Source organism: Alligator mississippiensis, chromosome 8 (genome assembly GCF_030867095.1).
Source record: "Alligator mississippiensis isolate rAllMis1 chromosome 8, rAllMis1, whole genome shotgun sequence".
Lineage (NCBI taxonomy): Eukaryota > Metazoa > Chordata > Crocodylia > Alligatoridae > Alligator > Alligator mississippiensis.
Genome location: NC_081831.1, coordinates 28,317,987 through 28,344,496, shown reverse-complemented (window position 1 = coordinate 28,344,496; position 26,510 = coordinate 28,317,987). Strand labels below are relative to the sequence as shown.

The following is a 26,510-nucleotide window of genomic DNA, read 5'->3' as shown; positions in this document are numbered from 1 at the left end:
CTAACAAAGGACTTACCAGCTGGACGCAGCTGTGTCTAGCGTCCTAAAGAAACCAATCCCCCTTTTATAAACATTATTCCTAAGGGGAAATTGGTTCCAACTTATGATATTTCAACTTAAGATGCAGTTTTCAGAAACCAATGGCGTCCTATATCTGAGGGCTGCCTGTACCACTACTGTCCCGACTGGGGGTGTGAATTGTCAAACCTCCAACCTAGCTGGCTGGAAATAGGAAATGGAAGATACCACAGGCCAATGAGGGTGTCCAGAAAGAGTGAGGCAGAAGGTTCTATTATAAAAGACAAGTCTGGGGTAGATGGTTAACAGAAGACACAATTGCACAGCCCAACTAGGGAAAGGGATAGAAAATGGAACATACCATTGCACTCAGAGGGGAAATAAGAAATGGCAGATTCTACTGCCTAAACCAGGGATAGAAGGGAAGATACCATTGCATATCTCAGATAGTGGGGACAGGCTGCACCATCACCCTCTGTTGTGGGTGGATGCCCCCAGGCACCAAGAATATTCCACATGGTGAGGGGGAAGGGCCTGTCTTAGCTCTGCCTCTTCACCTCGGCCCCCCCACAGGGCCTGGTACAGACACTCCTTGCTGGGTACCAGCCAGGGCCCCATAGGGGGAGCTGACTAGCCCACTGGCAACCTTGTTCCCTGCTTTGGGGCCTGGTCCCCCATGTCCAGAATCAGGTCCTTCCCATGGTGGTGGTCAAGCCCGAGGTGTCAGGTCAGGCTGGGGAGGACTGAGCTCATGGTCTATGGGGGAAAGACAGACAAGGGAGGTTAGGAGAAGAGATACCCATAAACACAGTTCACCCCACTCCCACCCCTGAGGGACTCTCCTGAAAATAGTTTTAAATTAAAGAGGTGTGGCGGTCCCCACGGATCATACCATCTCTGCACGGTGTACAAGAGAAAAACTGGCTATATTATTTATTCTGGGTACTGTGGACTGTACTGTGGCCCCTGAATCTATGAGGAAAGACTTGGGGATCATGATTGGCCACAAAATGAATATGAGCCACCAATGCAATATCGCAGCTGGCAAAGCAAACAAAACTCTGGCTTGCATTTACTGATGCATCTTAAGCAAGACCCAGGATGTCATCCTCCCACTGTACTCAGCCTTGGTGAGGCTGCAGCTGGAGTACTGCATCCAATTCTGTGCTCCACAATTTAGGAAGGATGTGGAGAAGCTTGGAAGAGTCCAGAGGAGAGCCACACACATGATCAGAGGGCAAGAGAACAGGCCTTATGAAAAGAGGCTCTGAGCTATGGGACTTCAGCCTGGAGAAGCACAGGCTCAGAGGTGACTTGGTGGCAGTCTATAAGTACATAAGGGGTGTGCATCATGATCTGGGGGAACGCTTGTTCACCAGAGCACCCCAGGGGATGACAAGGCCCAACAGTCACAAACTCCTGCAAGACTGTTTTAGGCTGGACAAACTTCTTTAAAGTCCGAGCCCCCAAGGCCTGGAACAGACTCCCCCCAGAGGTGATGCAAGCATCTACTCTGGACACTTTCAAGAAACATTTGGACGTTTATCTTGCTGGGATCCCTTGATCCTAGCTGACTTCCTGCCCCTTGGGAAGGGGCTGAACCTGATGATCTTACAAGGTACCTTCCAGCCCTAACGTCTATGAAATCTATGAGGACATCCTATGGATTGTACCATATCAGCTGAGTATAAGAGGGAATCCCTGAAGACTGTGTCATCTTCCCCGAGTATATAGAAAAAGAGTTTTTGGGAGCCATATCATCTCCCCTCCATGTATAAAGGGGTTTCTTTTGGGTTGTATCAATCTGTTGCGAAAGGGAAAGGGTTGCTTACCATGTGTGGGGACAAGGCCATTGCCACGGTGCAGGACGAGACGGAGGTGGGGCCCTCCCCAGCACATCCAGTCCAGGGCTTGGGTGTGTGTCAGGCTCTGGGCCGGCACCCCATTAATCTCCACCACCTGGTCACTTACCTGGGGAAGGCAATGGGCTGTGATGATCCCACGGAACCACTGGGGGGTGCCCCAGCACCCCAACCCTCCACAACAACCCCCTTGCCTAAGCCCCACCCCCATAAGACTCCCCCCACTTCCAGCTCCATAGTGCCCGCTGCAAATGCACAGAGCTCTCTCTGCTCCCTACACCCCTTGGTACCTATGGAAAAGGCCCTTGTGGGTTGTACCATCTCATCTGGTTATATGGGGGTCCCTATGAGCTGTACCATCTTCCCTAAGCGTAATGGGGAGGACGACACCCTATGGGTTGTACCACCTTTCTTACGTGTACAGCAGGGTTCCTGTGGACTGTTCCATCTCCTCTAGGTGCAGTGGGGGGGATATGGACTGTACCATCTCTCCTGGGTGTATGGGGGCAACACCCTGTGGGCTGTACCATTTCCTTTGACTGCATAGGAAGAGTTCCGTTAGGCAGTACTATCTCCCCCAGGTGTATAGGAGGCCCATACAGGCTGCACCATCTCCTCTAGGTGTAAGGAGCCCTATGGGTTGTATGTACCATCACCCCTCAGTACACAAAGGAGCCTGTATGGGTTGCACCATCTCTTATAAGCGTATAGAACGGTCCCAATGTGCTCTATCATCTCCAATGGCTGTACGTGGGGGGGGGTGATCCCTGGGTGTGGGAGAACACTACCTGGATGCATCCACAGTGCTGGGCTGGCCCCCCCTCCAGTAGCACACAGATGTAGAGGCCACAGCCGCAGTCATGGTCCCCCACATAGGCTCAGCCCAAAGCCTCGGGGGCCCCGTGCCAGTTCCACCAAGAAAGGGGGAGGCGCTGGCATCTGCAGGGGGAGAGAGGCAGGGTCAAAGGGATACTCCACCCCACCTCCCCCACTTCCCCTTCACTACCCAGACAAACCCCCCATTCCCCTTCCCTGATCCCTGCCCATTCCATGTCCCCCCTCCTCCATCAATATCCCCACTCCCTCTAGTACCTGGGGTTGTAGGGGGTGGGAACCCCCAATCTTAGACCTCACATCAGTATCAGGCCCATTCAAGTCACTGGTGGAGGAGCCTGTGGTGGGGAGGGAAGAATAAGGTGGTGTGTGGGTGTTTGTGTGCACACCCCATCATGGGTGTGTGTGCATGTGTGTACCCCAACATGCTCCTTTCCCACCTTCATACCACGCCCAGCATGCTGGGGGTGCCTGCCCCACCCTGTCAGGAACCCCTCCCCAAAACCCCAGTCCCACCCTCACTCAATATCTGCTCCCTCCAGGCCCCTAGAAATAATTACATGTCCAGCCCCATAGCAAAGCTTAGGTACAGGCAACCATGGTAGTGTTCAGAGGGGCAGGAGCTATTAGGCCCTGAGTGGCTGCAAGTCCCTCCCAAAACCAAGCCAAACAGACTGACCTTGGCTGAAGGGACCCAGGGGCAGACAGGTGGTGCCAGGCAGCAGCTGATAACAGCTAGGGGTGAGGAGTTAACCCCTTAGGCACCAGACAACCCCTGCTCTCACTCACCAGTGCGGGGGCAGGGCCTGGTTGCCACACCAGTGCCCCCTGGGGGATGAGGCCTGCAGAGGGTACTGAGCAGGATGTCCTGGGGTTCAGGCCCCACAAAGCTGGTCACAGCAAGTTCCTCAGCACCCCCTGAGCCCAGGCAGTGGGGGCCAGCAGCTGACCATGGGGGCAGGTTCCTGGGGCCTGGGGGAGAAAGTAGGGGTTAGTGGAGTAAGGGACCCTCAGAGATACCTCTACAGCCATCTTGCCCCTCTCCTGCTCTAGGGCCTGTCCCTGCCCAGGTTTAACTCCACTCCTTGCCCCTCCCCTACAGCCTTAGCCCCACCCCACAGTCCTCCCACACCCACATGACCCTCTCCCACCCCCTACCCCAATACCCTCGCCCTCTTAGCCCTACTCCCATGCATTTCCCTTAGTTTTAACTCCTCCATCAAACCCCATGCCCTGGCCCCAGGCTTAGTCCCTTCCCCACCCCACTGCCCCTCCCCCAACCTTAGCCTCCCCCGTGCCCCTCCTCCAGCCTTAGCTCTTCCTCTAACCAAATACCCTTCCCCTTACTTTAGTCCCTCCCCATCCTTCATCACCCAATGCCCCATCCCTTAATCTTAAACTCTCCCCCAACCCTTAGCCCCCTGAATCTCCTCCCTCACCCCAATTCCCTGCCACTAGCTTTAGACCCATCCCTATGCCCTGCTCACAGCCCTCGCACTCCTCACCCCTTATCCCTATGCCCCCGCACCTATTACCCTCCCTCATTGCCCCCAGCTCCTGACCTGGGCACTGAACGAACAGCAGGCCACTGCCAGTCTCATTTGCCTTGCCCAGCAGGGGGCAGCACTGGGGGTCCCAGATCTGTCCCCCCTGAGTGCCCCCTGCCCTGATGCCAGTGACCCCTGGGGAGTGGTGGGGCAGGGGCACAGGCAGGTGCCAACCCCCTCCCCCACCTCCTTGCTTGTGGTCCTGCCCCCCAGGCAGGGGTGGGGGCAGCAGGCTAATAGGGAAGGTGAGTGGAGCACCCCTTGGTGGCTGTATTGCAGTACCCAGCTCCCGTCCACCACCACCACCACATTCACTGCAGGGTGGAGAGCCAGGTGTTAATGAGACATGGCTGCCAACACCCCCCCCCCGCCCCCAGTTTCCCTGGGGGGAGAACCATGGCCCTGTACAGCATTCCCAAGTGACCTGGGAAGTATATTTAGTCCCACACGCCCCCAAGCTGTAGCTGGAACTGCCTGAAGAGGGAAATGTAGCCCTAAATAGTGCACCCTGATGCCCCAGAGGGGAGATACAGCCCTACATAGCACCCCGCCTAAGTGGCCTGGAAGGGGAGATACAACCCTATATTGTACCCTTGAATGCCACAGTGGGGGAGATGCAACACTGCACAGTATCCCCTAGTGGCCTGGAGGCAAAATGCAGCTCTGAACATTGGAGGGGGTGGGGGAAGAATCTGGCCATGTACAGCATCCTCCAGTGGCCTGGAGGGGGATATACAGGCCTATACAGCACTCCCTACTTCAGCAGATCCCAAACTGTGAGTTGTGATCCCAAATAGGGTCGCAACATTAGTAGATGGGGTTGCAGCGTGGCATTCTCTCCCAGGTCCTGTCTGCCGGGCTGCAGAGGCCTGGGGGAAAGGCAGCAGGGCAGCGAGCCCCAAGCCCACAGCCCACATCCTCCCACCCCCATGGGCTCTACTCTGGCTGTACCACCTGTGGGGTCAGGGACAGGGGTGGAGGGCAGGGAGCCGGGCTTCATGCTCTGGCCTTAGCAGCTGCTGCTTCCTTCAGGTGGTAGACAGAACTCAGGCACTGCTAAGGTGAGGGCCCTGTCCCTGGGGCACCTGGGGAGAGTGGGGGGCTGCAGATGGGGAATGAGGAGCACCAGCAAAGCCAGGGAGCTGTGGGTCAGGATTGAGGGGCACCCAAGGGGGGGGTGTGCTGTGAGTTGAGAGTGAGGGGCCATGATGAGGAAATGGGGTCATGCTGAGGAAATGTTTGGGAAGCACTGCCCTAGTGGCTTAGAAGAGAAGATATAGCCCCACACAGCTTCCCCCATGGCCTGGATAAAGAGATCTATGGTAACCCCTAATGGCCTGGGGAGAAAATACAGCTCCATACGGCATCCCCTAGTAGCTTAAAGAGGGAGATACAGCTCTGCATGTCACCTCCTAGTGATCTGGAGGGGGACTATAGTCCCAGAGTGTCATCCATTGCTCCAGGTTATCAGAGCCCCACATGATGCCCCCTGCTGCCACTCCTGGTCCCCTACACTTACCTCCTGTAGTTGTGATCGACCCTGCCATGGGAACTCTGACCTCTGGGGGGCTCCACGGGGTGCTGCAGCTGTGGGGAAGGGGTAGATAAAAATTCTCCTCCCTCCCAATCTGCAGCCCCGCACATCAGCTCTATGGTGCCTCCCATTCCTGTCCTGGAACCTCTGCACCATAGCCCTGGGGTGCCCATCACTCCTGCCCTGTGACACCTGCCCCTCAGTGACTCACCTGATTCCATAGGCCTCACCCCTCTCTGAGCCCCAGTTATGGGGCTGAGGTCTGGGACCCCCCATGGTGCAATTGGGGGCCTTCTGTTAGAGCCCCAAGATGAGTGTTGGGTGGGGGAGTCTTCTTGGGAGTCCCTGTAGGCCTTTAGAGTGGAAGGAGAAAAAAAAGTGTTCAGATACAGCCAGATCTGGGGTGAAGAGCATAAGCAAGCCGCATTTTACCCCCTACAGCCCTGCCCCCAGCTCTGGTGAGGCCACCCTCCCCACAGTGCTCCTCACTCCTGACCCACAGCCCCTTCCATCACTCCCAATTTGCAGTCCCCCAACTTTGACAATCCAAGTCCAACCAGCAGGTTATCCTATCCCATCTGCCATAGGCCAGTGGTGGTGGTGGGGGGAGGGGGGGGGAAGCCTTGGGATCAGCCCTGTGCAAAAGCCCTCCATCTCCATCCCCTGCTGGGTACCCAGGCTGCAGGCAGTGGGGTGGGGGGGGTTGCCAAGGCAACAGGGCCGCTGCCCAGGTAACCGTCCTCTTGCCCCCTGTGGCTAGGCTGCTAGGGAGGGTGGAGTTTTTTGGAGGGATGGATACTTAGGTGGCAGGGCAGCTAATCCGTGCTCATCCCAAAATGAAAGGAAGTGAGGGGCGGGGGGTGGTCTGGTGACTAAACAAAATGGGTCTGGGAGCTAGGACACCTGGTTTCTCTCCCTAGCCCTCTCCCAGCTCCCCCTCCCCAAAGCTGGAGGGGTGGGGGAGCAGTTATCAGGGCAGTTGGGACCTGTAGGCTACTCCAGTGCATGCTGGTAACTCTAGCCTGGAGCCCCAATGCATGCTGTCTATGTATTACGTCAAAGATCCCACCGCATGATGGGAGATTCAGGCAACCCTTCCTGTCTCTTCGAAATGCCTGTTAGTAGAGGGGGACTCCAACTCCCATGATTCCGTGTACCGCAAACCCCAGGCGAGGCAATGATGGCCGCGGTGAGTCGGCTGTACCGCTCTCATGATACTTTTCGGTGGCGTTTCCGGGCGCGACTAGAGGGCCGTGGCTCTGAGAGGACTACAATTCCCATGAAACCTTACTGCGTCCAGTTAGGGCCAGCTCCGAGGATGAGACTACGACTCCCATGATGTCCTGCGGCAGCGACTGCGGGTGCGGCAAGATGGCGGCGCCAGCGGCTGGTGGAGCGGGACCAGTGTCGTTCGGGTTTACACGCACCGCCGCTGGGCGGAGGCGGCTGCCCGGTCCCGAGTCGGGACCCTGCGCGGAGCCTGACGCCACCGAACACGTGCCGGAACCAGACTTCGTGCGCGCTATGGAGGACCGGGAGCTCCAGAGGTATCCCTGGGGGCGGGGTAGAGAAGCGGAATGGCGCATGCGCGAGCTGTATTGACCATGAACACAGGAGGAAGGAGAAGAGGCTGGGTGTCTTTGGACGCATGCTTAATGTGGAAGCTTAGGTTGCCCCAAGTGCTTGCCTCGCAGAGGGGTTACATCAGAACGCGTGCACCGAGGAAAAAGTCGGTGTGCACTGGGCATCTGAGCCATGGTGCGTACAGTGCATGCCTGCAGAGGGGAAAGGGCGTGTACACTTAGGGCAGGGGGCGGGGTAAGGAAGAGGGGCAGGCTGGAGGCGTGGGTTGGGGAAGGGGCGTGGCCCCAGAGAGCAGGGGTTGGAATTAAGATAAGGGGCTGGTCAGTAGATGAGGGGGTCGGCCTCTGTGGGGTTATAGGGTTTTGGGGCATGGTCATCTGGGGAGGTTGTGGGGCATTGAGGTGTGGCTACTGGGGAGGGGATCTTGATGGAGGGGGCAGGGCCTAGGAAGTGCAAAGGAGCATGGTTAAATCCCTTCTCCGCCTCTTGAAGGCTCAGATCAAGTGTAGTGGAGGTGGGGGCATGTGCAGAGAAAGGGCTGGGGCCTCAGGCTGTGAGGGGTGGGGCATCAGAAAGCTGTCTCCCCACAGTGTCTGCCTGGCCCCACGGCCCCCCTCAGCACTTGTCATTCCCCTGATCCGGACGAACCAGTGGAAGCGGCCAGCGGGCGAGGCTTCTCCAGACCCTGTTGGCGGGGACAGGGTTGAGGGTCAGGCCATTCGGGAGATCATTGAGGGTGAGTGGGCATCGGGAACCCAGGTGTCTGGGCTTGCCATCATTCCCAGCCTGATGCTTGAGCAGAGAGAGAACCCACACGTACAGTCTCCCCACCCCTTCATGCTTTTTCTTATTCTGTATTTGTTCATTCTAATTACCAGAAATGGGGGAGAACCCAGGTGTCCAGGGTGCTAGATGTGGCCCCTTCCCCTTCCCGCTTCCCCCCAAAAAGTGCTAATTTTGTCAACTAAAGGCTCCCCTTGCATTGGCCCACTCAAAAGCAGAACCCAAATGTCCAGACTCCCCACCACCCCAGATGCCCTGCCAGAGCTGGGGGAGAACTCATGTGTCCAGGTTCCCAGCCCCCACTCCTCCCAGAGAACCCAGATACCTGGGTTCCCAGTCTTCCCTGCTCTAAATGCCTAGCTCCATCTCCCTCCCAAAGAATCCATGCATCTAGCTCTGATACTTCCCCTGTACCTTGCAGAGTCACAGCGGGTGCTGGAAGTTTGGGAGGCTGGTGCTGAGGCTTCCCTGGCTCGAACCATTCCCATGCTAGTCCAGAACAGGGTACTTAGTGGCTACGAGGACAGCGACCATGTGGACGTCAGTCTGCGCCCTGAGTCGGTAAGGGAATCTCCAGGTTCAGCTCTGTATTTCCCCCACCCACCTCCTGCCCCCAGCTGGCCCATGCAGGGGCAGAACCCAGGTATCCCAGCTCATGAACTCCCAGTTCCCACTCCCAATCTAAAGAACCCAGGTGTCAGGGCTCTGAGGTCCCCCGGCTGTAACCCCATCCAGCCATTACTCCACTTCTAGAGAACCCAGGTGTTTGGCTCTGATCCCTTCCTGCCCCCCAGCTCAGCTGGCCCAATATCCCCCCTCTCTGCCCCTGGTGCCAGGTGACCCACGCAGGGGCAGAATCCACATGTCTAGGTTTCTGACACTGCTCCCTGCTCTAACTCCACTTCCAGAGAACCCAGGTGTCCAGGCTCCTAGACTCTCCCTGACTACCCTCCCTGGCTCCCACTTCCCTCTCAGAGAACCCAGGTGTCCAACTCTGACCTCTCCCTTTCCCCCTCCCTCAGGCCCAGCTGGCCTTGCATCCCTCACACTCCTTGCCTCCAGCTGCCTCATGCAGGGGGAGAGCTCGCACTTCTGGGCCCCAGCTCCCAGAGAACTCCCTCCTCCCCACAGAATCCCCACCCCAGTGGGCTGATGTATCCCTTTTGCCCCCTAGGCCACAGAGGCAGATTATGAAGAGGTGCCAGTGGAGGCCTATGGTCTGGCCATGCTGCGGGGGATGGGTTGGAAGGAGGGCGAGGGCATCGGCCATACCTTCAAGCAGTGAGTGACCCTGGGGGCAAAGGTCGTGGCAGTTGGGAAGGTCAAGGGTCAGAGGGGAGGGAGCAGGGCAACGAGGGGTACAGCATGGTGTTGGAGGGTTGTGGGTACAATCAGAGATCAAGGTGGGATATGGTAGAGAGGATTGTGAGTATGGTCAGAGGCTGCCCTGTGACATCAAAGGTCAAACTGGGGGATGCCAGAGAGAATTTTGGGTACAACCACTTTCCGAGGTCCAGAAGTGACCCTGGGGAGAAGGTCAGGAAGGGACGATGTGTAGAATCTTCTTTCTGCTTCTGGGGTTGAAGTTCAGGGGAACTGTCTGGGTGGGATCAGAAGTCATAGTGTGGGGGAGGAGTGCACAGGGGTCAGTACCATGGGATGCACTAGGGGTGCCATGTAATCCCTTCTTGTCCCATCCTTCCCCCAGGGCTGTGAAGCCACTAGAACATGAGTTGCGTCCCAAGGGACTGGGCCTGGGGGCTGCCCAGGCCCCCCTGCCTTTCTCTCCACTGGGCATAGAGCCCCCTGAGGAGGGGAATGGGGAGGAGTCCCTGGGGCTGGCAGCAAGGGGCAGCGTTCTCGTCCAGGCTGGCCCTCATCGGGGCCTGTATGGCAAGGTGAGTGTCCACCCAGATGCTGTGTTCTACCCCAGGACAGAACCCAGGTGGGGTTGACTGGGACCTGAGTTCTGTCCTGTCTTTGGGGGAAGAGTAAGTGGGGCTGGGCACCTGGATGTCTGGGTTCCATCCTAGGTGCGGGGAAGTGTGTGGGGGGGAGGGGTGCCTGGGAGCCCAGATATCTGGTTTCCATTCCTCCCACCCAGCCAGGATGGGCAGCTAGGGGCCTAGATGCCTGGGTTCCATCCTGGCTGGAGGGAAGGGGTTGGCTGGGACCTGGGCACTTTTTTTCTATCCCAGTTTGGGGGAAGGGGGTAGGCTGGAGATCGGACACCTGAGTTCCATTCTGGCTGGAGGGAAGGGGGATTAATAGTTGAATGGGAGCCTGGGTTCTTTCCCTGTTCCAGGGCTGGGGGGCTGAGCCCAGATGTCTGGGTTCCATCTGGCTCTGGGAGAGAAGCAGGGGCTGCTAGGAGGGCCCAGGAGCCCAGACACCTGGTGGCTTGGAGCAGGGTGGAGGTTGGCAGCCCAGACACCTGGGTTCTACCCCAGCCTTAGCAGAGGAATTTGCTGAAGGACTGGTAACCCTAATGCCTGGGTTCTCTGGGCAGGCAACATTTGGCTGATGAAAATAGGAGCTAAAGGGGCTGGGAGCCCAGACACCTGGGTTCTCTGGGTGCTTGAGGAAAGACCTTTCCTAGTCTCACCTGTGCTTCCTCCTATGACCCCAGATCGAGGGGCTGGACCCCGATAATGCCAGAGCAATGGTGAAGCTGGCACTGGGGGGCCAGACAGTGACCCTTAGCCAGCACAGCCTGCAACCTGTGACCTGGAAGGAGTACAAGCGACTGGGCAAGGACCTCAGTGAGTCATGTGACTCCCTCTCTTTCCAGCTGTCTTCACCCCACCCCACCCCCAGCTTTCTAATACCCCCCAAAATCTCACCAGGTTGTCTCAGCAAAGCCCACAAAGAGGAGGAGGAAGAGGAGCAGCAAAGGAATGGGCTCACTACCCACCCGAATGCTGGGCTCCCCCAGCATAGGAAGGAGGAGCCTGGGCAGAAGAGGAAGCAGGGGGTGGAGCTGCAGAGGTATGGATTGGGTCTGGCAACAAGGCCAGCTCTATAACACTATAGAGGGGACTGAGTTGCAGGCAGTTCTGGGGAGAAAAGGCTGAGTATATCGCCATGTGGAGAAGGCTTAGATGCAGCCAGCTCTGGGGTGGGGCAGCTGAGTATAATGCCCTGCAGAGAGGGCTGAAATGGGCCCAGTTCTGGAGCCAAATGGCTGACTATAACAGCCTAGAGAGAGGACATGAGGTGTGGCCATTTCTGGTGCAGAATTGCTGATTCTAACACCATATAGAAAAGACGGGGATGTAGCTTTGGGGTGGAGCAGCTCAGTATAATCCCCAGAAAGGAAGGTAAGATGTGGCCATTTCTGGGGTGGAAGAACTGAGTTTAAAACCATACAGAGAAGACTGAGATGCAGCCAACTCTGGGATGGAATGGCTTAGTGTAACACCTCACAGAGAGGGCTGATATGCATCCAATTCTGGGGAGGAATGGCTGAGTAGAATATACTGTGGAGAAGGCTTAGATGGAGCCAGCTCTAGGGTGGGGCAGCTGAGTATAATGACCTGCAAAGAAGAATGAAATGGGTTCAGTTCGGGGCTGAACGTCTGAGAGTAACACCCCACGGAGAGGGTTGAGATGCAACCATCTCTGGGTGAGAATGGGCCAGCAGCAAACTCAGACATGGGTCCAGACCCCACCCCCCGACTGATGACTCTGCTCCTTCCCCTGCAGGCTAGCCAAGCAGGCCCGGAGTGATGGTACTCCCTGCTGGCTACGCCGGGATCTGCGGGTTCGATGTATCGATCATGCCTACAAGGGAGGCAAATACTACAACACGAAGGTAAACACCCCCTTCTCTTATCCCTTAGCCCTGTCTCTTAACCCTCCCTTGGAGGGGGAGACAGCCCTTCCCCTGCCCATGTCTCTTTCCACTTCCCTGTAGATGGTGGTAGAGGACGTGCTGGGAGGTGGAGCCTGTGTCTGTCGCACTGATGAGGGGCAGGTCTTGGAGGGTGAGTAATGGGGAGGGGCAAGAGGTACTTCTGCTCAGTTTATTGGCTTGACCCTGTTGGGGAGGGGGTTGGGGGGTTGACTAGCAGGGGTGTGGGTTGGAGGTAGATGGGGCTAGAGGATGTAGGGAGGAGCTTGGGGACAAGAGGGCGGGACCAGGAAATGGGTGGGACTAGGGGACTTCCCCAGGGAGTGGGTGGGGCTAGATGCAAGGGATGGGGCTGGTAATTGATGCCAGGTGGGTGGGGCTGGGAGATGACTGGCAGGTGAGATCAGGGAGTGGGTAGGAATAGGAGGCAGGGGTGGGGCTAGTAGATGACTAACAGGGGATGAGGCCATGGAGAGGGTGGGGCTGGGATGACAGGCAAGTGTGGGAGTTGGGAGGTGACAGGTGGTGGGTGGACTAGGTCAGTGCTTCTCAAAGTGGTGGTCCACAGACTGGTGTCGGTCTGCAGCGAGTTGCCAGGAAAGAAAGAAATATATTTTCAGAAGCATAACATTGATATGTCATAATGCCACAGTTTGTACGTTCCAACACTCCAGGTGACGTCACGTTGTGTGAGGTGAGGAAAGAGAAAGAAACAGCCAGTCGCGCATTTGTGTAGCGCTGTTACGCACAGTTGCTGCTACCGGCTGAACCGGGCACCGGTCCCTGGCCCACTGGAAAAAAAATTGCCAGTCTGCCACATCAGATAGTTTGAGAAGCACTGGAGTAGGTGACAGGGAGGGGGCCTAGAATAAGAAAGTGGGTAGAACCTGGTGAGGCTGGCTCCACCCTGTCTCAGATGACACCCCCCCCCACAGGGCTTCGGGCAGCAACGTTGGAGACAGTGATCCCCCGTGGTGTCAGCGACCGCGTCATGGTGGTGCTGGGGAATCAGGCTGGGAGGGTGAGTGACTGGTGGGCGGAGGGGTGTGAGCCTGGCTTTGACAGAGGGGCTTGTGGGCTCCTCCTTTCTTAGAATGCTCTGCAAATCATGCTCTCCCCACTTCCCCAATACAGGTTGGCTATATCCTGCAGCGGGATGGTGCCCGTGGGCAGGCACTGGTGCAGCTCCCAGATGTCGGGGTTGTCACCCTTGACTATAACACCATCTGCCATTATGTGGGGCACCACGACGATGATGATGAGAGAGCCCTGCCCCCTGCTGGCCCCAGCCCTCTCACCCAGTGAAGTTTGGGGGGGGGGGACCTGGATCTGTGTCCGTGTGGCATTCTAGAGCCATGACTGTTCTAGAGCACAATGACAAGTGGTCAGAGAGGGGAATGAACAGGTATGACCAGCTGGGCATAGAGCTATACAGGTTCTAGAGCAACCCCACCATGCCAAGTCCCTGGTGGGTTCTAGACTCTGCCTTCCCTGTGGTTCTAGGTTTGGGATCGTGTTCTCGCTTATGGAAAGTTCCAAGACCTTGGAGGTTCTAGGCTGGGATTGTGCTATCCAACCTCCCTGTCCCCTGAAACCTAGGTTCTAGATCGTGGTATCTGTGGTGATCTGCAGGTTTTAGGTTCCTGTTTTGGGGTTCTAGAGCCACTCCTAGAATTACCTTAATCTGATTCTGGATGCGGATAGAGCAGTGCCTCCTGGGATCATGGGGGTGTTGGGGTGGGGCCAAGTGCCAGCTTCAGAGATGGCTACTGGAGCATGAGGCTGAAGTTGGTTCCTTATTCCCAGTTCCTTTTTCAAAGCTAATCTAGACCCAATAAAAACTTGTTGTTAATGAATTACACATCCTAAAGAGACCGAATTTCATTAGCTACGCATATGTACTAATTATATGTAAAATAATATCTCATCAAATACAGAGCCCTAAACAGTCAGATTAGGATGGGATTATGGGGCAAAACTTGGGCTACCCCAAATTTCATGGCAATGCCACTGGGGGACTGTTCCAAAGAACCATGACCACAGTCCCGCCCGGCCCAGAGCACAGTTTGGCCATGCAAGGCTGCCTACTAACAATATCCAGCTTTAAGTTATTTTACTAAGTTTCTGGGTGGTGGTTGGACGTAAATTTTAAATGCTATTGAAAAATCCCTAGGGGTCTCTATACACATGCTTTGGGGTGGGGAGAAGGGTGCTTTTAATAGAACGGCTCTGAGAGCCACTCTAATTAGAGTGCCCACAGTGTCACATGTATTCAGCATCCTGCGCTTCAAAATGGTAGCGGGGGTGCTAGTTCAAAGATCTTTAGTTAAAGCACTGCTGCTTCCATTTTAAAACACAGGGACAGTGAATACACATGATGCAGAGGCTGCTGGAGTGCGCTAATTATCACACTTCAGCAGACTGGCAGCAAACTCAATTAATCAAGTCTGCTCTGACACATGCTAAATACCACGCGTTGGAGCAGAGGTCTGTCCCTGGTGCCCTATATATGCATGCAGCTATTCGTCCTGCCATCCAGTGCCTGGTGGGACAGCAACATAAAGGTTTTAAAGGTTGGGTTTCAGCTGGCAGGCTTACACTCAAGCAAGCATTGCATTGAGCAGGGGGATATGCCCAGATTTCTTCAGGAGGCTCCTAGATAGTGGGGACATGTTCTGGAATGTTTCCATGAGGGTTTTGCCCTATGAACCCAGCAGAAGGGCAGCTCCTTATTAGTAGCAATATAAATAGCACATGCAGATGGTGAGTAAATTGGTGCCTGGCATGGTCAGAGCGTTCTTTGGGCCAGACAAAAATATGGTCAAGGGTGTCCAGGAGAGTCCCCCAGTGCCACAGAGGCATAGTGTGGGGTGGCCCAAAATGGATTTGCAGTGATAATCTCAGGCCACAACCCAGTTCCTTATTCAAGCCAATATGCTTAGTACCAGCAAATTGCCTGTCAAGGATGACGGGGGGGTTGGGGGGAGGGTGCGGGTACGGAGCCCTGTGACTGGCCCCATGCCCCCCCTTCCCCACCCCGCTCTACCTGCACCTCCCTCCCGCCACTTCAGGTCTGACCCCCAGCCACCCCCATCCCCATTTTGGGTCCAACTCCACTCCCCTCCTCTCTCCCACTTCAGTCCCCCACCCCCTCCCCACTGCTTCAGGTCCAACCCTGCTCCCTTTCTTCCCGCCACAGCCACTTCGGGACTGCCTGGCGCACATCTGCCTGCCTCCCTTCCCATCCCTCCCAGTTGTCTAGGGGGCATCCAGGACAGGTGGCCACTGTGAGACCCCATTGGCCCTCAGGCGGGAAGATGGTGGGCAGCCCGGCTGCTCAGATGGCTGGGACACGTTCCCCACCACCAAAATTACCCAGCAGTGGTGCAAACTTGGGCCTGTGCAGCATGTGCCAACCGCCCTCTCTGGGGGTGCATGCGCAGCTGGCTAGAAGCATTATGGACAGACATTCAGACAGAGACAGCCAGGCTAAGCCTTTTATTATGTTAATGGATATGGGGGCTGTAGTTAGCACCATGGCATGAAGAAACCACGCTCCGGGCCAAGCAAGACTGGTCGGGGGTATCTGGGGGAGTCCACAAGTGCCACAGAGTCATAGTGTGGGATGGCCAAGAAGGATTTCCATTTCTAATTCCAGCCCAAAAAGAGTTCCCTGTTCAAGCCATTGTCCTTAGTACTGTTGCTGGGGGCAGGGTGAGGAGGTGTACTCTGAGTTGACAGTGTGGCAGAAGCCACACTGCGCTTTGGGCCAGACAGTACTATGGTTGGGGATGCCTGGGAGAATCATCCAGTGCCACAGAGCCAAAGTGGGGTGGCCCACCAAGGACTTCCATCTCTAATCCCAGCCCAAAAAACAGTTCCTTATTTGAGCCATTATACTTAGAACAGTGGCTGGGGGGCTTGTCAGAAAGCTGCCGGGAACGGCCAAAACACCTTTTAGGCCGGGCAAGTCTCTCATCAGATATGTCCAGGAGAGTTCCCTGGTAGCACAGAGGTAAGTCAAGGAGTGGCTCAAAAAGGATTTCTAAATATAATCTCAGCCCAAAAGCCAATTCCTTATTCAAGTCAATGCATTTCGTACAGTGGGAATGTAGGGCTGTCAGTTGGCAGCCTGGCACTGCCGAACTGCGCTTTGGGCCAGGCAAGATTCTGGTTAGAGGTATCCAGGAGAGTGGCCTGGTGCTGCAGAGTCATGGCATGGGGTGGCCCAAGAAGCATTTCCATCTCTAATCCCACCCACCAACCAATTCCTAATTCAAGACCATATACTTAGCACAGTGGCTGGGGTGCTGTCTGGCATGGCCAAAGCGCACTTTGGGCTGGGCCAGTCTCTGGTTTCAAATGTCCAGCAGAGTCCCCTAGTGTCACAGAGACATGGCATGGGGTGGCCCAAGGAGGATTTCTAGGTATAATCCCAGTCCAAAATCCAGTTCCTCATTCAAATCCATATACTTAGCACAGTGTCTGGGAGGGTGCTGTCAGTTGGCAGGCTGGCACAGCCAAACTGTGCTTTGGGCCGGGCAAGTCTTTCATTAGAGATATCCAGGACATTCCCCCAAGGCCACAGAGGCATGACATGGGGTGGGCCAAGAAGGATTTCTGGGTATAATCCCAGCCCACAATCTAGTTCCTTATCCAAGTCCATATACTTTGCTCAGTGGCTGGGGTGCTGTCAGTTGACAGCCTGGCAAGGCCATACCACGCTTTGGGTTGGGCAAGACTGGTAAAATGCATCCAGTAGAGTCCCCTGGTCATGCAGAGGTATTCTGATGGGTGGTCCAAGCAGATTTTCTGGCCATAATCCCAGCCCAAAAGCCAGTTCCTGATTAGGGTCCAGATATTTAGCAGAGTGTCTGGGAGGTGGTGCCAGTTGGTAGCCTGGTGCAGATAGCAGTTGGTAGCCTTTGGGCCGGGCAAGTCTCTGTTCGGAGATGTCCAGAAGCATCCTTTGGTGGCACCTGTCTCGGACGGCTAAAGCCGACTCGAGGTGATTCAATAATTACTAGTTCATCGGGGCGGGCTGGTGAATAGAGAGGCTGAGAAATCTTTATGGTTGTAAAACTTTACTTATGTCGCTTGCTGTTGCGACAAAAACGGTCCGGTCGTCTGAACAGCCACGTTAGTTGTTCCAGCTGGCAGGGCTCAGGCCAGCACGTCCGTCTACAAATCGGGCCAGCAGGGAAAGGGATACGTCTGGGATTGCGCTCGGCAACGGGGAGACGAATCGATAGGTGATCAGGCTACCTATTAGCTCAGCCACGAGTCAGATCTCTTCAGAAGCACTCTGCAGCGTGCTCAAAGTTCTCCGACTTGGGCGGAAGTCGCGCTAATTTTTAAACGGCCAGCAAGCCAATTACTAGCCGCCACGTGTGCATAATTTAGAACTGGCCAATAGCGGAACACAAATTTACATCCGAATGGCAGGAACTCTCTTGCACCGGGGGTTTTCTGCAACAACAGAAAGCCTTTACTTTTGCAAGAGGCTCTCATGTGGCGTGAAAATTCCACCGTGCCGAGGCACCAAAAGCACTGGGTTGTGACAGCAGCGAGGTGTAGTCTGGAGTGGCCCAAGAAGGATTTCTGGGTATAATCCCATCCCATAATCCATTTCCTTATTTGGTTCCATATACTTAGCACAGTGCCTGGGGTGCTGTCCGCAGCCTGGCACGGCCAAACCACGCTTTGGGCCATGCAAGTCTCTATTCAGAGATGTCCAGGAGAGTCCCCCGGTGGCATAGGGACATGGTCTGGGGTGGCCCAAGAATTTCTGGGTATAATCCCAGCCCAAAATCCAGTTCCTTATTCAGGTGCATACAGTTAGCACAGTGGCTGAGGTGCTGTCTGTCGGCAGGCTGGCATGGCCAAACCATGCTTTAGGCTGGGCAAGTCTCTATTCAGGGATGTCCAGAAGTGTCCCTGTGTGGCACAAAGGTGTGGTTTGGGGTGGCCCAAGAAAGATTTCTGGGTATAATCCCAGCCCATAATCCAGTTCCTTATTCAGTTCCATATATTTAGCACACTGGCTTGAGTGCTGTCAGTTGGAAGCCTGGCACAGCCAAACCACGCTTTGGGCCGGGCAAATCTCTGGTCAGAGTTGTCCATGAGAGTCTGCCAGTGCCACAGAGGTGTGATCTGGGGTGGCCCAAGAAGGATTTCTGGGCATAATCCCAGCCTAAATTCCAGTTCCTTATTCAAACCCATATACTTCACACAGTGGCTGGGGTGTTGTGAGTTGGCAGCCTGATATGGCCAAACCGTACTTTGGGCTGGGCAGATCTCTAGTCAGAGATGTCCAGAAGCAAACCCCGGTGGCATTGAGGTGTGGTCTGGGGTGGCCCAAGAAGGATTTCTGGGTATAATCCCAGCCCATAATCCAGTTCCACATGCTTAGCACAATGGGTTGGATGCTGTCGGTTGGCAGCCTGGCACGGCCAAACTGCATTTTGGACCGGGCAAGTCTCTGGTCACAGATGTCCAGGACAGTCCCCCAGTCATGCAGAGGTATTCTGATGGGTGGCCCAAGCAGAATTTCTAGCCATAATCCCAGACAAAAAAACAGTTCCTTATTCAAGCCATTATATTTAGCAGCTGAAACCTCACTGTGGCAGCCAAGGCTCTACCCCATTTTCATCCCTTCGCCCCATTCCCCAGCCCAGCAGCCTGGAGGCTTAGAGGGGTCGGCTGTGGGACCCCGGATTCTTTGCCCCATCTCCTGTTCTGACCCATCATACCCTTCCAAAGAAGAGAGTGAACCCAGGCTTCCGGCTGCCCTGCCCCCCGCCCCTTCTAAAATTTTAACTAGGTCCTCCGGATTTTATTTCCCCTTTAAGGTTTTATCTTCCCCTTAAATCCAGTCCCGATTCATCCTCCCCGACTTTAGTGGCCACCCGTCATTGGTCGGCCGTGGCATAAGGGGGCGGGGCTTGAAAGGCCAGGGAGCAAAATGGCTGTAGCGATGTGGAGCGTGAAGGTAACAGGCAAAAACAGTCCAGCAAGTGAGGCGACCCCGACGGGAACAGGGCAGGGACGATTCAAATCATAAGGCTTAATCCAGTCTCCCCGCCTTTGTGGCCTCCCGTGATTGGTCGGCCCTGGCACGAGGGGGCGCGGCTTCAAAGGCCAGGGAGCAAGATGGCTACAGCAATGCGGAGCGTGAAGGTAACAGGCGAAACCAGTATGGCAGGTGAAGCGACCCTGACGGGAGAGCAGGGACGATTCAAGCGAGAAAGTGGAGGGCACCGGGCGAAACCACTGCGTCCGCCAGGAAAGGGGGGCGACTTTGGCTATAATGGAGGAGTTTGGCCATAGCATGGCGCTCCCCTCCCCTAGCTGAGATGGGGTGGGGAGGGGGGAGAAACTGTTAAACATACACTCCGAGCGGGGTGGGGGAGGGCGTCCTGGTATGCACAAGACCATTTCTTACTTGTTCTCGGGAAAAGGTCACCGGGTGCATGGACTTGGGGGCAGGAGTGGAGAAAAGGCACAGCTGGGTGACATCATTATGGAGCTGACCATAATGGGGGTGGTGGCAAAGGGAGGAAGAGACCATCATCTTACCTCAGGAGCAGCCTGAGAGTGGCCATTGTGCACATGTAAGAGGGCTGTCCTCTGTGGGGGAGCATTATATACACAGGAGGGATGTAGCCAAGAGAGACCATTGTGCACAGAGGTGGGGGAGGCCAAGGTGGGAGGTTGGGAGAAACCATTATGATCTTGGGGAGAGGGCTAAACTTCTCTCTGCTTCCTACCCCACCCCAGGGGATGGTGGCTCTGGTCACAGGTGGGGCCTCAGGCCTGGGCCGAGCCACAGCTGAGCGCCTCGTGCAGCAGGGTGCCAGTGCTGTTGTCCTGGACCTGCCAACCTCAGAGGGGACAGCTGTGGCCAAGGAGCTGGGAAAGCACTGTGCCTTTGCACCTGCTGATGTAAGCCTGCCTGGATGCCTGGGCTCTGGACTTGGGAACCTAGATGCCTGGGTTCTCAGGGAGTGAGGACCTGGGTTCTCAGGGGGTGGAGGGGGAGGTTGAGATCTAGGATGCTTGGGTTTCTAGAGCAGGAGAGGAGCCCAGATTCCTGGCTTTGGAGTGGGTTTTGGGAGCCTGAACAGCTGGGTTCTTGGGAGGGGGGAGGGGGGGGGAGCATGGAGCTAGGACACTTAAGTTCTGAGGTGGAGTGGGGTGGGAGGAGGAAGTGAGGAGCCTGGGTTCTCTGGGGGTGGAGCGTAGAGACTTGGGTGCTCTTGAGGGGAGGTCTCCACTGGGGAGGGGAGGGGAGGGGAGCTTTTGAAAGCCCAGATGCCTGGGTTCTCTCCCTAGCAATGGGAGGAGAGTGGGGCTTGGCAGGTTGGGGCAGGGCAGTGGGTTTAGCCCAGACACCTGGGTCCCCATACTGTCACCCTCCTCCAGGTGACGTCAGAGGAGGATGTGCTTGCTGCCTTGGCCTTGACTCGGCAACGCTTCGGGCACCTTGATGTGGTCGTGAACTGCGCTGGCATTGGTATTGCTCTCAAGACGTATAATGTCAGGATGAACAAAGCCCATGGCTTGCACCATTTTGAAAGGGTCATTAGGGTGAGTGGGGGTGGGGCTAGCTCCACTCCCAGTCCTGCAGACTTCCCCCCCCCAGCATGATGCATCTGTGTGGGGGTGGAGAGTTATGGGGCTGACTGGGCATGGAGGAGGGTCTGGGGGGTAATATGGGGCCAGGTAGACCTGGGCGGTGCAAGGGATATGTGGCTGGCTGGGTTCAGGGCTGGGTGGGAACAGTAAAAACAGGCTGGGGGGCAGCGGGGGGATATGGAGCTGGCTGGGTCTAGCGGGGCAGTGAGGGAGGCCTGGGGCCAGCTGGGGGAGGGAGGGGTCTGGGGTCAGCTGGGCTGGGGATCCTATCCCCGTTAACCCATTGCTGCCTATGCCAGGTGAACCTGCTGGGTACCTTCAACGTGATCCGCCTGAGCGTAGGTGAGATGATCAGAAACGAGCCTGAGGATGGACACCGTGGTGTCATTGTCAACACAGCCAGTGTGGCTGCCTTTGATGGCCAGGTCAGGGTTGCAGGGTGAGAGGGGCTGGGCTGGAGGGTTACTTGGTGGGGTCCTATGGAATTTTATATTTGGCTGTTCCTCACCCTAGATCTGGTCCATCTTGGGCTTCTCTCCCTGTTTACCCTGCAGGTGGGCCAAGCTGCCTACTCGGCTTCCAAGGGTGGCATCGTGGGCATGACGCTGCCCATTGCCCGAGACCTGGCCTCCGTGGGCATCCGTGTCATCACCATTGCCCCAGGTGGGACCCAGGGCTGTGAATCAGGGCTACTGGGTGGGGAGGGGCTACAGGTCAGAAGTGAAGGACACTGACAGGGGGCTGTGGGTCAGAAGTGAGGAGGTGGGGGCTGTACTTGGGAGTGAGGGGTACTGTGGAGCTCTAGGGGGGTTGCAGGTCAGGAATGAGAAGCAGTGGGGGGGGCTGCATATTGTGACCTGGGGAGAAGTGAGGGGCACTAGCAAGTGGAGGCAGGGTCTACAAGTTGTGGGTGAGGGACACCATGAAAGACCGGGGCTGTGGGTTGGAGTGAGTGGCACTGGCAGGGTGCTATTAACCTGTCTCCCCTGGCTCCCGCAGGGCTGTTTGCGACGCCGTTACTGGGTGAACTGCCAGAGAAGGTGCAGAGTTTTTTGACACGCCAGGTGCCCTTTCCCTCACGCTTGGGTCACCCATCTGAGTTTGCCCACCTGGTACAGAGTGTCGTGGAGAACCCCATGCTTAACGGCGAGGTTGTGCGGCTCGATGGTGCCCTCCGCATGCAGCCCTGAGCTGGCCCTGGCCCTACCCCCAGGCAGGGGATGAATAAAGGACTGAACCTCAGCTCAACAAGGGTCTCCAACCCCCCCGCCCCTACTGTGAGATGCTAGGCATCTGGACTTCCTATCCTACCTGCCAGCCAGCAGGCCTCGCTCCCTTCCCAGAACTGGGGCAGAGAGGACCCAGGCATCTGGCTTGTCTCCCCTTACTCCTCCCAAAGAGAACCTGGGTATCTAGGTCCCTCTCTTCCTCCTCACCTACCTACCCAGCAGGCCTCATTCCCTTCTCAAAGCTGGGGAGACTGAACCCAGGCATCTGGGGTGCTCTCCATCCCCCAAGAGAAGCCAGGTTCCTTCTTCTACCTCCCCAGAGAATCCAAGTGTCCAGGATGCCACCTTTATCCCTAAAGAAAACCCAGGCATCCAGGCTCTCCCTTCACCCTATGCACCAGGTAGAGGTAAAGTTGGCTGTGGGAATGTCTTTTATTGGTTCCCCCCCACCTGGGGAGGGGGTCTCTGGGACAGGGTGGGGCCCCCTACCGGCTGCTGGTGCTGAACTGGAGGTGATACTGGGCTATGGGCATGCTGGTGTAGATGTCACGATTCAGGTGCTGCTGTCTATGGAGAGGATGGGAGACAGATTATAGTCTTGTGCCCCCCAGGGGGCTGGACCCCACCTGACCACACCCACTCAGAGCAGCCTTATCCTGGCCCTGCCCTGCTTTAGCTCTGCCCCTAATGCTGCCCCCTCCCCTAGGTAAGCCCCACACCCAAGGCCCTACTCACTTGACCCCATTTCCTCCCCATGCTCCACCCCCTTCTGGCTCTACCTACTCCCAGACTATATCCCCCCTCAATGCTCCACTTGCTTTCCTGGCTCCAGTCCATGCTTTGGCATTAAGGTGTCAAGGCCCCACCTTCTTTTCTGGCTCATATCCACTTCTAGGCCCCATCTCCTCTTGGGCCTCACTTGCCCCATTCCTTCCCCTGGCTCCATCTCCTTAACTATCATTCCTTTGGCTTGCCCCTGCTTCTGTTTTGCTCTCTCCCAGTCCTGCCCACTCAGTGTCCTGACCCCTCAGTTCTCATTCATTTGTCCTGGCTCTGCTCCCTCCTGGGTGCCATCCCCTCCCTGCTTCAGCCCTTCCTGCTGTCTATTACTTACTGGGCCCTCTGCTCCTCAGCCAGCTGTCAGTTGAATCAGTCTAACACCCTGCGCAATCCCCGCCGGATACGGCTCTCTAACTCCTCCAAGGCCAGTCCCTCCCTGGCTGCTGCCTGGCTCTGGGCTGCCCACTCTGCCTCCCACCACTGCTCTTCTTCCTCCTGTCGCTGGGAGGGAAGGAGGTAGGGTTAGGGTGGTCCCAGGGGTAGAGCTTCCTGCTGAAGCTCCATCTCCAGAAGGTACATCCACCTAGCGCTCCTGGTGTTGGGTGACCTGGGCTTGGTGCAGAGTCTGAGGGGGTTCCAGGAGTCCTGTCAGCCCTGCCTGCATCTCAGTGTGTACCATTGACTGCTCCTGGGCCCGTGCCAAGCACTGCTCTGCCATCTCTGCTGCCTGCAGAGAGGGAGTACAGTTTCCCAAAATACTACTCAGAGGGATAGTCCAGTATCTCATAATACTCTAGTAGTGTTTAAGTGTGCCATACTACCCTTAGAAGGTTATATCCCATAATACCCTAGGGAAGATTATCTAGGTATCCTATAGTACCCTGGAGATAATCATATCCTATAAAGCTATAGGATGCAGGGTTCCAGCCATCTCATAATGCCCTGGGGGAGAGAGGAGGAATCCAGGTATCCCATAATGCCTTGGGGGAGTGAGTTTAGGTGTCCTATAAATCCTTGTGGGGAGTTGTATCCCATAATGCTCTGGGTATGGTCCAGGTATCCCACAGTACACTAGCACAAAATATCTAGGTATCCCAATCTTGCCCTACCAAGATGCTAATATCCCATAATATTGTGTGGGTGTCATGTGCCATAATGGCATGGGGTGGGGCAGGAGTCACATAATGCCCTGGGAGATGGTGTGGGGTAGGTATCCCACACTTCCTTGGGGATGGGGGAAGGATAGGTGTTCCCATAAGGCCCTGGAGGGTACTAGTGTATCCCACCATGGCATAGTAGAGATTTAGGTATGCTATTATGACCTGGGGCAGGTATTTAGGTATTTTCAACCTTTTTTTAATAAGTGTACCCCCAGCGGCCAGATGCAGGGAGGTGGGGGGGGGGGCGCATGGCATACAGCTGGGTGCAGAGCAGCAACAATGCAGGGTGGTGGGTAGTAGTGGCCACTGCATGCAAGCTTCCCCCCCGCCCCGTATCCGGCCAGCTGGGGAGTGCCTGTACAGCCTGCAGAGGGGTGCCACTACCCTTGCCTCCACTCTCCGCCCCAGCTCTGCTTTTTGCAGGGTGGCGGTGCTTCGTCCTCTTGCCCTCATGTACCCCCTAGGGCCTTCCCAAGTACCCCTGGCAGTATGCGTACCCCCAGATGACAACCTTGTAGCCTTCTATGACCAGGTCACACTGCCTGGACGCGGGAGCTGAGGCTGATGTCATCTTCCTGGACTTTAGGAAGGCCTTCGACACAGTTTCGCACCCTATCCTCATTGGGAAGCTAGCAGACTGTGGAGTGGATGCCTACATGGTCAGGTGGGTGGCCAACTGGCTTAGGGACCGCACCCAGAGAGTGGTGGTGGATGATTCCTTCTTGGCCTGGAGGGAGGAGGGCAGTGGGGTCCCGCAGGGTTTGGTCCTCGGACCGATATTACTCAATATCTTCATCAGCAATTTGGACGAGGGCGTGGAGAGCACCCTCTCCAAGTTTGCTGATGATACCAAGTTATGGGGCAAAGTTAGTACACTGGAGGGCAGGGAGCAGATTCAGGCTGACCTGGACAGGTTGGATCAATGGGCAGAGAGAAATAGGATGCAGTTTAATAAAGATAAATGTAAGGTACTCCACCTGGGAAGGAGGAACCCCCAGCACACCTATAGGTTGGGGAGTGTCCTTCTCAGCAGCTCGGAGGCAGAGAGGGATCTTGGAGTCATAATTGACTCCAAGATGAACATGAGCCAGCAGTGTAACAAGGCCAATCGCACTTTGTTGTGCATTAGCAGGTGCATGACTAATAGAACAAAGGCGGTGATGCTCCCCCTCTATGTGGCACTGGTCAGGCCGCAGTTGGAGTACTGTGTCCAGTTTTGAGCCCTGCACTTCAAGAGGGATGTGGGGAATCTCGAGGGGGTCCAGAGGAGGGCCACTCGCATGATTAGTGGCCTTTGTGATTAGACCCTACAGGGGGAGGTTGAGAGAGCTGAATCTCTTCAGCCTTCACAAGAGACAGCTGAGGGGAGATCTTGTGGACACCTATAAATTTATTAGGGGAGGTCAACAGGGAATAGGAGAAGTGCTGTTTACTAAGGCGCCCCAGGGAGTGACTAGGAATAATGGGTGTAAAGTAGTTGAGAGTGGATTTAGGTTAGATATTAGGAAGAAATGTTTCACAGTAAGGGTGGCCAGGATCTGGAATGGGCTTCCAAGAGAGGTGGTGCTATCACCTAGCTTGGAGGTCCTCAAGAGGAGGCTAGATAGTCACCTGGCTGGGGTCATCTGACCTTGGTCCTCTTTCCTGCCAGGGGCAGGGGGTCAGACACGATGATCCATTGTGGTCCCTTCCGACTCCTACAATCTATGAATCTATGAAACCCTTGCCATGGGGGGTGGGGGGAGGAACAGGTCCCATAGTGCCCTGGCATTTGTACCTGTGCCTGGTTGTAGGTGGCAGTGGCCTGGGCCCAGGCGCACTGACACACATTTTCCAGCTCCTCCAGTTCCAGTGCTTGCAGCCCTAGCACCACCTGTTGCTGCTGCTCCAGTGCCTCTGGGGGTGGGGTTGGGGGGGGGCATTACTGGGAGAGAACCCAGGTATTCAGGCTCCCAGCCCTTCTTGCTTTTACCCCCCTAAGCCCCATTCCCCTCTCAGAGAACTGAGGAGTCTGGGCTCAAAGCCCCCACTTCCCTCCCAGAGAACCCAGGTGCCCAGGCTCCGAGCCCCAATGGAACCTTGGCACGTAGACTCCAAGCTTACCCCCCATTCCAATCCCCCACCACTACAGAACCCAGAGGTCCAGGCTCCCACTGCTCAAGCCCACCAACAGCACTCTCCCTTCCCAGAGAACCTAGGCATCTAGTTCCTACCAATCACCGATGGAGTCCCTCTCGGCCTGGGCCTGGTTCTGGGCCTCACACTGCTGGTCCAGCACCTGGTGCTGCTCATTCTGTTGCTCCTGGCGCCGCACTACCACCTCTGGGTCCTCACCCTTGAAGCACTGAAGCCTGGCAGGGCCAGGGGGGCCCTGATCCTCCAGCTCTGCGGCCTGATCCTGGGCCTGCTGCTGGGCCCAGGTGGCCTCCAGGGCCCGTCAAAGCCCCCATGCCTGTTCTTGCTTCTTGGCCTCCAGTATCTGGGCCACCTGGGCACCCTGCAGGTGCACTACATCTGGGGGAGAAGGGGTCAGAAATCTCTGCTCCAAGGGAACCTTGGAATCCGGGTGTCCCTGGGGCCTGAATTTTTTTTTCCAGGCTCACCAAATGCCTCCTCCCGGCATTTCTCAGTCTCCTCTCGCAGCTTCCGCTCAGCCACTTGGCATTGAAGGGCTTCCATGTCTACCTAG

General features: G+C 56.1%; 2 protein-coding genes and 1 long non-coding RNA gene across 4 annotated transcripts; 2 read left to right on the top strand and 1 right to left on the bottom strand.

Annotated features, from left to right (window-relative positions):
• Positions 1–275: 275 nt before the first annotated feature.
• On the bottom strand, positions 276–7,157 carry LOC102559069 (uncharacterized). Its single transcript, XR_002087650.1, has 8 exons — positions 7,087–7,157; positions 6,007–6,148; positions 5,781–5,848; positions 3,504–3,686; positions 2,973–3,052; positions 2,669–2,819; positions 1,851–1,989; positions 276–774 (listed from the first exon to the last, which is right to left on the bottom strand). It is a non-coding gene; the product is annotated as an uncharacterized LOC102559069 (long non-coding RNA).
• On the top strand, positions 6,911–13,876 carry GPKOW (G-patch domain and KOW motifs). Of its 2 annotated transcripts, XM_006261273.4 has the most exons (12): positions 6,911–6,984; positions 7,096–7,342; positions 7,970–8,115; positions 8,584–8,723; positions 9,337–9,443; positions 9,871–10,060; positions 10,792–10,924; positions 11,009–11,150; positions 11,868–11,976; positions 12,079–12,148; positions 12,951–13,036; positions 13,150–13,876. In XM_006261273.4, the coding sequence occupies exons 1-12, from the start codon at positions 6,939–6,941 to the stop codon at positions 13,318–13,320; spliced, it is 1,587 nt and encodes a 528-aa protein (XP_006261335.2). In that variant the 5' UTR covers positions 6,911–6,938; the 3' UTR covers positions 13,321–13,876. The 2 variants fall into 2 exon arrangements, with proteins under 2 accessions (XP_006261335.2, XP_059588567.1); XM_059732584.1 differs by lacking the exons at positions 9,337–9,443; positions 9,871–10,060.
• Positions 13,877–15,547: 1,671 nt separating this feature from the next.
• Positions 15,548–21,894, top strand: HSD17B10 (hydroxysteroid 17-beta dehydrogenase 10). Its single transcript, XM_006261274.4, has 6 exons — positions 15,548–19,194; positions 19,795–19,959; positions 20,440–20,604; positions 20,952–21,077; positions 21,207–21,315; positions 21,652–21,894. Exons 1-6 carry the CDS (start codon positions 19,168–19,170, stop codon positions 21,840–21,842), a joined length of 783 nt encoding a protein of 260 aa, XP_006261336.1. The 5' UTR covers positions 15,548–19,167; the 3' UTR covers positions 21,843–21,894.
• Positions 21,895–26,510: the final 4,616 nt, after the last annotated feature.